An 11,331-nucleotide genomic window follows, 5' to 3' on the forward strand; every position below is an offset into this window, starting at 1 on the left:
TATTTTTCCATTTATTTATATCAACTGTGTCTTTGTCTACGTGTAGCACCTTATCACCATAGAAAATTCCTCGTTGGTGTAAAATACTACTTAGCAAGAAAGCTCTTAAAAAGCACTGTTTCGGATTCTTTCATCACCAGCAGGATTTTAACAATGCAACTTAAATATTGCACTAACCGCCTTGTGAACTGTCAATGTCTAATGTGGCATTGAATGTGTTTATAAAGCTACAGGTATAAAACAAAAATACATTTGACGAGAAAATGTGAGCTGCAAGCTGTTTATGTAAAGGAAACTCTGGTGGAGACATCTAAAAAGCAAATAATAGTCACAAATTTTGCTCCAAGCACTGGTTTGTTATTCAGTTTAGATGAACTGTGACTTTTGCTAATTTGATTCTGTCACATTCAGCTGCATTAAACCTGCATTGAATTTTGACTTGTGTAGTTCACTGTCAAAACCCAGACCGGAGCTGTCTATTCAAATCCCTTTTCTTTGTCTTCGCAGGGCTACTTCAGATGCACATGTGCACCCTCTAGAGGGTTCAAAATGAAATTCTTCAATTACGTTTTACTTTTGTTAATAGAATTTCCACTTTCAGACTTAAGTATTACACATAGAAAACATTTCAAATTGAAATACGAATTCGGTCTTTTGCAGTGGTAGTGAAGTTGCAATGGACTATTACTTACACCTGGCAACACCTGCTGTCTAAAAGGAAAATCAATCAATAATGGTCCATTGGGATTATATAATAATAAATTAGGCTTCATTTATACGGTATAAAACTCTCAAAGAATAATATTACGTAGTTCATCTCTAATTATTTCTGCCTGGGGAGATACTTTCAGTGTCATCCTTGGTGACATCACTTCAATCAGAAAAGGAAACGCTATACATCATTGGATGAAAGTCATCACTCAGAGTCAACGTGTCAGTAATGATCTGGATATTTGCAGCCCTTTGAGGTATAATTAGAATGAAACCTTGCTCCAAAATGATCTTCACAAGACCTCACTGTGACTTTGGTATCATTCTATTATCAATGTTTGGTTGATTTTGACTTTGTATGGAATATATCTGTGTTTTTCTACCTGTTCCTGTACCAGTGATTGTAGCCCTCCTCAGTACGTTGAGTGTTTTAGTAGTAAAAAAAGTCAGTTTGTTTGGATTTCGAAGACAGTCCGCTTCCTGATTTGCTATAAAAGCGTGTTTCTGGCGTCTGTGTAAGCTCACCTTCAGGTCATACTCCTGGCGGGTGTCCATGGTGTCGCTGCGGAGGTCTGACTTGAGCTCTATGTCATCTTTAAAGGGCTGATTGGAGGGAGAGAAGGACACAGAGGGGAGAAACTAAACCGTCAAACAACAAAACAAAAACAAAAAGGAGGAGAGAAGGTGCCGCAACAAAACAGAAGAGGGAAGGAGGCAACAGAGTATGACAGGAAAAGAGAAAATGGAATTAAAAGTGTTAAAAGGAGCGATTGCAGGGGAAAGCATAGCGTTTGTTTTTAGTCAAAAGGCACAGTGTAGCCGTAGGGAGAGGTTACTGAGTTAATCTGAGTTTTTTTTTTTTCTACAACTACAGGCTGTGTAAACATATCCCGCTGCTGCTCACCGAGTACATGGCCTTGACCATGCGCGAAGCCGTGGACACGCTGCCGGAGTCCTCCTCTAAGCTGTGGGTCTCCTTGTTTATCGTCTCCACCTTGATGTCAGGCTTACCCAGCGTGACCCCGCGCCGACCTGGAAGCAAAACACGGCAACAAGGTTGAATACAGCTGGGCATACGCTTCTTGGTGGGTGTGTACTGAGCTGGAGGAGCAAGTTCAGAGGGGAACTCCATCCGTATGGTGGAGAGGAAGTGGTAGGTGTTTCATTTATTTTTGTTTTGCTGCAAGTTATTTGGTTTAGTGTTCCCTAAGAAAATTATGGAAATTATAACTGTACATGCAGATTAGGTCTTTCTACTGTATGTGTTCAGCATGTGGAGAGTATGACTCACTGCCTTTGCGCTGCCGGTAGAAGATAAGAACAAGGACCAGCAGAAAGATGAATAAGAGGATGGTAGAGCCCACCGTCCCACCAGCTATTATCCCCACCGGGACTTCCTCTGAAATGAGTGGGTGAGAGAGAAAAAGAGAGAGACAGACAGAGAGAGAGAGAGGGATGGATTGAGTTTGTCTGTTTATAGTGGCATAATCAAGAACAATACATAACAACAAATACATCTCATGAACCTAAATTAGGTCAGAAATGCCCCATCCCCAGTGACTGAGATAATGTGTATTTGTTCTGTTTGTCCAAATGAAATTCTGGTGTTAACTATATACAGATTTCCAGGTCCATTTGATGTGAAAAATGTGGACTACATTAGATAAATTGCTCCTCGTCTTTTTTGGTGTTGCAAAGTACAAAGCATGGTGCATTTTACTGATAAGTGAACACGAATGGATGTTTGTTATGAATCAGATCAAGTTTGAGAGGTATGATGCGTTTTGAGAATTTAACACCCTCTGCTTAAATTTCTTTATTTTCTTCCACTTTTGCATTTAAATTTTTCTGACTTATATCACGAAGAATGAAATTTTATATTCGTATGTAAAAGCTACAACATATTACTGCACAATTTTACTTCAGCAGTCTCTGTCACTTGTTGATTTTTAGGGTGTTATTTATACTGGGGAAGAGTTAACAATGAGTTATGTGGGCTCAAAGCAGCAAGCTTGATGAGCAGCAGCAAGAGATGCAGCAAGTGCTTTGGGGTCTTTTTGGCCAGATTTTCACCTGAAAGGATGAAGCAAAATATGATATGGGAATACAACAGTATGTAACAGAAAGTATCAGAAACTGAAATTAAGTGCGGTTAGAAACTATAGGCACTTGCCTACAATGGTCCAATACAAGCTGACAATTAAGAAAATGTCAAATCATATCAGTGGATATTTTTGCATTTAGGAGATACCCTATATACGTGTGCAGATAGTTATTTGTAATTTATTTTTATATATTTAAAGCTATGTATACTTTGTCAGTGTAAACTTCAGCATTTTACAAACTGAAATAAATAGTTTTTGCCTTTGCCGATTTGCCGATGAAACCCTGCATGCTGTCCTGTCCCCAACTCATGAAAGGTTGTTTTTTTTAATATATATAAAACACACCAGTCTCCTCCAGTGTGATGATCATGGTGCCCGGGCCAAATGAGTTCCAGGCTGTGCAGTTGTAGGTGGACAGGAAGTCAGACTCCATCACGTTGTTGATGGTGAGGGTGGAGAGGACGCCGCCGCCCTCGGCTGCTGGTTTGCTCTGCTCCACCGTGTACCTCTCCAGCAGCGTCCCCTTCTCCTTCTCCCACACATTCTCCTTCCATGCCCACACCTGCAGCAGACACACACAAACACACAGAAGGCCATATTAGATTACATCACATTTACACATCACAGGGCACTATTGTTATTCAGACCCTAATGGATGAGTCTGCTAGGTGGTCATAAAGGTGCTCAGGTGCTGTACAGTAAGTCATTAAATGCAGAAGAATTTAATGGGAGGAACATCTTAATTTGAAAATGGATGACTTTGTTTTAGTAGTCATAAATGATTGTTTAAAAGTAGATTAGGACTTAATTTGTGTGCACAAATGCTTCGCTCATTGAACTCTAAGTACTGTCCCAGATATAAAGTCAAAGCGGAAAATGTTTTGCTCTGGAGCTGCACCCATTTACTTCCCTTTAGGTCTAATGTTGTTCAAACACTGACGACAATAACTAAAGCAAACATACAGAACACCATTTGCTCCTTTATGGCATACTTCCAAACTTAAAGCCCTTACCAATAAAGTTTGGGGGGAAAAAAATACCTACAAGTATAGTTCGTCATTTGGGGAAATATTCTTATTCATTACACTAATAACATAAGTGGCCTATTTTGGATTCAAAAAGGCAAATTTTGCCAAAAGGTGACAAGTTTGCAACCCTGCATTCTCATGTCTGTATGCTAAATATGAAGCTACAGCCAGCAGTCAGTTATTTTAGCTTAGGGGGAAACAGTTAGCATGGTCCAAAGGTAACAAAAATTCCCCCCAACAGCACCGCCAAAGCTTTCTAATGAACATATTACTCTACTGTAAAAACATGATATGTCCTTTTTATAGGTCAGTTTTGTTTGGATTAAAGCTTTGGTAGGCAACGTTGGAGAAACTAGCAAGCTTCAGCTAGCTTGTCAGATCATTTATTTTATTGATTGCTGTCGGGTAAAGAGAATTACTAGCCCTAGCTTTAAACAAACACTATACAATCTCTACGGCGCTGTGTCCAGTCTTTGTGCTAAGCTTAGCTAACTGGCTGCTGGCAGCAGCTTGAATATGCCGTCAAAACATGACAGTGATTCAGATTTTTTCATCCAACTCTCAAGATAGCGAATAAGCTTATTACCCACAATGTTTGACTATTCCTTTAAAGACAGCCATAATAGCAGTGCATTGCACTCCTTTTGAAAAAGAATCCTTTTCTCTATCAGTGTGTGTGTTTATTAGGTTATTATCCAATGTAAGTATTTAATATGTTAAGTACTGAATATGTCCAAAATATGTATAATGTCAAGAAAACCTTAAATGATTTCTATAAAGTTTGGTTTTGGTGTGTATTATTATTCCTGTAAGAGTGTGTGTTTCGCTTAATCATAAATTGATCCATATTTGTGTTTCTGTTTTTTGTTGTTATTGTGACTCTGAAACATTAAAAAATCGTCTTCATGTGAATAACTGGCATAAAAAGGATAAAGAATATAACTGAACATTGAAATCAATGAACTATTTGATTACAGATTTCATACATTTCATCTGGCTGATACGATATTTACAAAAAAGTCATTATTGGCCATTTAATTATCCGTCTAACTCGACATCATACTGCAGAAGGGCTTGACAGAAACAGAACACATAAATTTACATCAAGCGCACACTCCCATGTAAACACACACATCGCATCAACAGTTTGTATGTTTTTGCAGACGGAAGTAGAGGTGGGCGGGGGTGACTGAGCTTGAAAGAATCTTGCACATTCTCCAACTTTAAAGCCACTAAAAGCAACTGTATTATTCAGTATTGAAGAACTGTACTAAGGCAAGTTAATTATGCATAAGCCCACATGTTCCCATAATCTGCCCACTTATTCCGGAGGAGGATAATCTCCTGGCTGTGGCGTTTACTGGGACAACTGTTCCTCTCCGGTCCTTTATATTTTATAAATCTTTTTCTGTCCCAACCTCCGCCACCTGCATTAGGAGTGCGCACTGTGAGTCAGGATGGATCCGTCACAGAGGCCGGGGAGCAGAGGAACTACTACTACTGCGTCTCGGTGCTACAGCCGAGTGGAGAAAGCATCCGGGGCTGATTTCTGACGCGGGAGCTAAAAGCAGACATGCTTAGTGTTAGTGTTGGTTTGTTTATGTGATGGGACTGAGGGAAATTCTGGGAGAGTTTAAGGGTGAGTCACCACTCAAAAAGAAAAAAGGGGACAGGGCCTAAAAGTGTTTACCATGCAGGAGTGGAGCCATTTAGGAACAGGAAGGTGCAGTAACAGTAACGTACTTATTAGTTGTACAACGTGTGCTCTTTGTGACCGAATAAATTCCTTGTTAGGCATTTTTTTTTACCTGAATAATTGATGCTGGGCTAAAATTTGGAGATGTTCATTGTGGGTTTGGTGCCAGAAATGTTTCACAGCACTGTTTATTTTTCCATATTTTCTTATCTTTTCACTTACAATCTTGTCTGGAGGAGGTGTACTGGCTATGTAGCATTTCACCTCTCCTCTCTCCCCCCTCACTGCATACTGGACCGGATCACTGGAGATGATGGGAGGACCTGAATTAGCCACAAATGGGAGGATAGGTGAGTGTATGTGAAAGAGAGAAATCAAAGAAATTACCCTTAAAATACCACAAACTGCCAAAATCATATTGAAAACCTGGTGTTGTCTCTTTTTAAAAAACATTGACCTTACCAGGCCTGTAAATCAAGTGGAATTGTATCATTTTAAAAATAAATGGCCACTACTTTTAACACAAGCTGACCTTTTAGAAAGTACAAGATTTCCATCTACAGCAGTGATACACGAAAGTGTGTGGATGTTATCTGACCGTTGACAGTGAGCGTGACCTCAGTCTCTCCTACTCCAATCCGTGGGACGATGGCCTTACATACGTACTGGCCCGCGTCTGCTTGGCTCACCGACTTCAGATACAGCTGGTTGCTGTTGCTCAGAACCTGTGGAGAAGTGGGGGGGGGAAAGGACACAGATATATAAGCAAGGCAAATCTGCCAAACAGCAGGAGGAAATAAACAAACTAAAAGCCTATACATAATGTATAAGCAGAAGAGAGGCTAATGTGGTATTGTACCCCCACCCGTATGCCTTCTTATTTCAGGAGATCATGTTGCATATTTGCGTGTCTGGCCTTATTTCAGTATGTGTCCTACTACTCTGACCCTAACTGGCTTACAATGCAAACTTGCACATCTGCTTTTAACCCATCAGAAAGGTTTTGCAGTTGCCTAGCAACTACATCATTGGAAAATTAGCTGTGTGAAAAGTATGGCTAAATATGTAACCACCTTGAGAGAGAGAGAGAGAGAGAGAGAGAGAGAGAGAGAGAGAGAGAGAGAGAGAGCACCAGAACAAGACTGATTATACAGATGTAGGTGTAGGCCAAATCAGTCCATTGTTTGCTAAGGCATGCCTCATTTACTGTGCAGCAGTTGACTTGTTTTTACTCCTGGTCTCTAGCAACAATATCAGTGTTTACACCTACTAGCCATGTCTTTGCCTTCTGCCTGGTGTTCACAGTAGATGTTAACGACAAAACAGTGACTGTTAACTTGACCAGACTTTTGAAAAGATTCTACAAAAGAAAGTGGGGCCCTGGTGGCTTAGTTGCTAAAGACAAAGTTCAACATTTGGAAAATACCCATATTCCTTTTTAAGAGTTAAATGAGAAGATCAATACTACTCTGTCATGTCTTACAGATAAATATGAAACTAGAGCCAGCAGATGATTAGCTTAGCTTAGCATACAGACTGGAATCAGCTGTTCAGTAGAAGAAATCCAGCTAAAGTCAATCAACACATAAACCCCAGTAAACACTTCTCATTATACACTTCAATTGTTTTGTTTGGATTAAATAAATGAGAAATAACGTGTTATTGAGTGCACTTTACTGCTGTTGGTAAGCAGATTTTTTTTAACCTTTGAGCAGAGCCAAGTTAGCTGTTTCGCCCCGTTTCCAGTCTTTGTGCTAAGCTAAGCTAACCGGCTGCTGGCTCTAGCTTCCCTTTCTGTACAGAGAACAGATCAGTCTTCTCATGTAATTCTCTGTAACAGAGCGAATAGAGTGCATTTCCCAAAAATGCCAAGCTCTACTGTTTAACTGCATTGTGCCCAGTTTGATTCCATGACCCTTCCTATGTTTCCTGTCTGTATCTTCAAACTATCTAATAAAGACAAAAATGCAATAGAATAGAACAGCAATGTCTGTTGAATTGTATTTTTGATGTAAATACAGCAAATGCAATCAGCTTTTCAAAGCCTCGGTTGTTCAAAACCTGCAATATGGCTGCCATTCATTGTATCATATATTCATATTTCAGAGGACTATGTGGCTATATTAGAGTCATTTAATATATTAAATGTAGTCTGACCTAAAGTGATAAAATCTATATATATAAGACAAAAGAAAAGGTGAAATTGACAGAAAGAGGTCATGACAGGGAAGAAGAGAAGAAAGACATATACAGACAATATGATGCCCGGGAATGACAGGCTGCTTTTGTAAACACAGGAGAGGAATGTGTGAATTGTAAAAATAGTGTGAATAAAAGAACACAGGAGAAATGTGCAAAGCGTGGGCTGTTAGCTTCTTACCATGTTTGAACCCTTTTTAAACCAGGTGAGTGTGAGCGGAGGGTTTCCAGCCCATTTGCAGTTGAGGGTGACATCAGAGTCAACATCTACTGTTTTTGGCTGCGGCTCCACCAACAGAATTGGACCGACTGCAGACACAGAGACAGAGGGAGATGTTCTTTGTTGTGCCTGAGTAATAATGCAGTAGGACTAAAAGGGGAGAAGTTGCTCGGAGGATAAAGAAACACACCGGTGGTGTGTGAGTGAAGTGGGCCACAAGCGATTGAACAAGATGAGATGTGTATTGTGTGACTCACAGTGGACGTCCACCAGGATGCTGACGTTGGTCTTTCCCACAGCGTTGAAAACAAGACAGGAGACAGGCTCGGTGAAGAAGGAGTGATCGGCCTTGGTGGTGAACACGCTCTCCCTGGCACCCTGCAGCACCACGCCACCTTTAGCCCACCTGGAAGTAAAATGCACTTTGTTATATACAATGAAAAATATCTGTAGCCTAGCACAACATATGCAACACCTATTTTTTTGATACGCTCTGAAAGGAATTTACATGCATTTCCATTTCTATGGCCACTTTACACGCAAAAATCATACAAAATCTAAAAGAAATACTACATTTCTGTCTTCTACAATTTGACAAAGTTAACTGCTACTTTAAGAGGCCCAGTGAAAATGAGAATACGAGAACTGTATGTAGATGCAGACCTGTAGCCCATAATAGGAGGGTTGGCGTGAGCCTGGCAGGTGAAGGTGACTCTGTCCCCCTCCAGGACAGAGCGAGGCTCAATGGACAAGGTCACTGTCGGTTGATCTGGAAGAGAGAGAGACTCACATAACAACAGCCTTACTATGTCTAATATATGCTGCAGTCTGGATGTAAAATGGCTTCCACGCATTAATTAATAATAGCTATAAAACATTTAGCTGCCAGCAGATGTTTTACGTTTCAAAATATGACGCCAAATAGCTTTTAATTACGTGGTAATTTAATTAATTGGTAATATATCTATGTTTTTACATATGTTTCAGTGTGATATGAAAAAACAATGACGCTTCTTGAGTTACAGTCGACCTTCAGTCTGTATTATTTAATTGCTTACGGTGTACATTGAGGGTGACAGTTGTGCTTTTGCCCGTGGGAACAGCCAGGTTAGTGGCCACACAGCTGTAGTTCCTCCCAGTGTCAGCGTCGACGGGCTGGATGGGCAGGTAGCTACGCGTGGTCACCCTCTTCCTGTCTGGAAGCACCTCCTGATGATGGCAGGCAGAGAGACATTGATGAAAGATTACAGACAAAATACTGTAAGTATAAAAACAGTTCATGAGTGTGTGTGTTTACTGTGTCTTGGTGAATGCGGTCTCTATTTTAGACTCACAGTGGTACTGGCAGCCCCCTCCACAGGCAGACCATCTTTAAGCCACTCGATCATAGAAGGCGGTTTAGCCCCTCGAGACACACAGCTCAGGTTGTAGGACTCCCCCGCATTCAGCAACACCTCTGGACCCCCATCGATCACCGGCTCGTCTGGGGGGACTGTAGCGTGAGAGGAGAGTGTAAGAAACACACATCATATCACCTACTTTCTATGGGCATGTGCTCACACGCACACAAACGTACTGAGAACGGTGAGTTTGGCCCTCCTGGACCTCAGGGCAGCATCAGGGGCCTGGCACTCGTACAGGGAGTCGTCAGACAGATCAGCGGACAGGATCTCCAGGTTGTACTGGCCGAGCTCCTGCACACGCAGCACGCGGTACCTGGGCCAGGCTGGGACACACAGTCAAAGAAAGTAGGCTGGGAGTTAAATAATCATCAGCTTTTGGGGGGCACAAACACAAGCTCGATTTCCACCTCAGGCCTTCATGATGAATTTTACATCTGATTTCTGTGGCTTTTTCTCTCTGTTTAAAGTTTCAACACATACGCTGTCTGATAACAACAGAAAGTGGCACGGATGCCATAAAAAGCTACAAAAATATGGTATATTCAATTTCTGAACCTTCTGCTTTCTCCTGCTTATGTTAAACACGATTTAGTTACAGCTTCACATTTCTTCTCATTTTAGCAAATTAAAATGCTAAAATGCTAATAAGGATATTTTACTTGTTCTTATTGTTCTTGTTGTCCTCTGTGTTAATGCTGGCTGAAGGTGAATTACGTCCCTGTTCCTCTAATATTTGAACTGCTAATTCGTCACATGTCTCAGGATCACCACACAGCCAGGTGGTCCGTATCAGGATTTTAAAAAATGAAGCATACATGAAGCAAAAAATTAGACTTTTTCTTCACCGGGCTAAATGACACCAGAGAGACACATGGCCACATGATGCAACAGACACGCACAAACAAATACGCATGAGCAAACATACACATTCACGCAGCGGCACAATGCACACACACACACACACACACACACACACACACAACACAGCCTCTCCAATCCTCCCCCTTCCCCCATCCACCACACACAGCCCAGCAGTGTCACTGCTGTACATTCTCACCATTAGGTGGCATTCATGCACTCTCTCACCAGCAGGGGGAAAAACATGAATGCATTATGACAGCACCGTTTTAGAGGACTCAAATCGGCTCCAGTCTATGGTGCAGAATTCATGTTTGCTGCCCAGACGTAGATCGCATGTGAAATCCTCTGTGCCGTTTATGCAGCCTCTGAACAGAGCATCGCTGCTTGCCTAACCTTGTGTGTCCCTGTTTCTGCATGCACGTGTGCATGTGTGTCTGTGCCTCGTATATACGAGCATTTGCATGTGAAATGTCGAGAGCGAGAAAGCGTATGAAAAGCCCGGAGAATGACGGGAGGGGGGGACAGAGCCTCATACACACACACACACACACACACACACACACACACAAATACCCACTGAGTGTATATGCGCATGAAGCGACCAGTGTTCATTCATGTCTCGGTGTTTTTATTTAAAAGCTTTGGCTTGAAGCACTGAACCATTACAGTAACAATATGATTAAAAGAAAGGAGGGAGGAAGGGAGGGACAGACAGAAATAATGGAGAAGGGACAGACCAGGACAGAAGGGCTGAGATAAAGAGGAGAGCACAAAGTGAGAGTGTGTCAAGCAAGGTGAAGGTAAGGAGAGAAAAAGAGCGGCATTGTAGAGGAGTTCAATGAAGAATAGGACAGAGGGCTCTGAAAGAAAGGAGAACAAAAGGGAGAGAAAGGAACAAGGGAGCTTGGACGAGGAAGTCGCAAAGGAATAGCATGACGGAGGGGAGAGGAGAGGAGAGGAGAGGAGAGGCTAATTACAAATACCAGAGAACTAAATAATCTATTCAAAATCATAGGCTAGAGTACAGTAGAAGAGAGAACGGAAGAAAAAGAAAGGAAAGGAAAGCAAATGAAGGGGGGGGGGGGGGGGGGGGGTTTTTTTTTAAAAA

General features: G+C 41.5%; 1 protein-coding gene across 1 annotated transcript in view; it reads right to left on the reverse strand.

Moving 5' to 3' along the window:
• Positions 1-11,331, reverse strand: part of kirrel1a (kirre like nephrin family adhesion molecule 1a) — a 30,963-nt gene that overhangs the window by 3,319 nt on the left and 16,313 nt on the right. Inside the window, exons 3-14 of the mRNA XM_046065747.1 lie at positions 9,536-9,685; positions 9,294-9,451; positions 9,018-9,168; positions 8,623-8,728; positions 8,217-8,365; positions 7,921-8,048; positions 6,139-6,265; positions 5,763-5,863; positions 3,162-3,378; positions 2,003-2,110; positions 1,616-1,743; positions 1,237-1,314 (exon numbers count right to left, since the gene is read on the reverse strand). Of these exons, the coding sequence (XP_045921703.1) occupies positions 1,237-1,314; positions 1,616-1,743; positions 2,003-2,110; positions 3,162-3,378; positions 5,763-5,863; positions 6,139-6,265; positions 7,921-8,048; positions 8,217-8,365; positions 8,623-8,728; positions 9,018-9,168; positions 9,294-9,451; positions 9,536-9,685 (1,601 nt within the window). The remainder of the gene's footprint in view (positions 1-1,236; positions 1,315-1,615; positions 1,744-2,002; positions 2,111-3,161; positions 3,379-5,762; positions 5,864-6,138; positions 6,266-7,920; positions 8,049-8,216; positions 8,366-8,622; positions 8,729-9,017; positions 9,169-9,293; positions 9,452-9,535; positions 9,686-11,331) is intronic.

This window comes from Micropterus dolomieu, linkage group LG12, assembly GCF_021292245.1.
Source record: "Micropterus dolomieu isolate WLL.071019.BEF.003 ecotype Adirondacks linkage group LG12, ASM2129224v1, whole genome shotgun sequence".
Taxonomy (NCBI): domain Eukaryota; kingdom Metazoa; phylum Chordata; class Actinopteri; order Centrarchiformes; family Centrarchidae; genus Micropterus; species Micropterus dolomieu.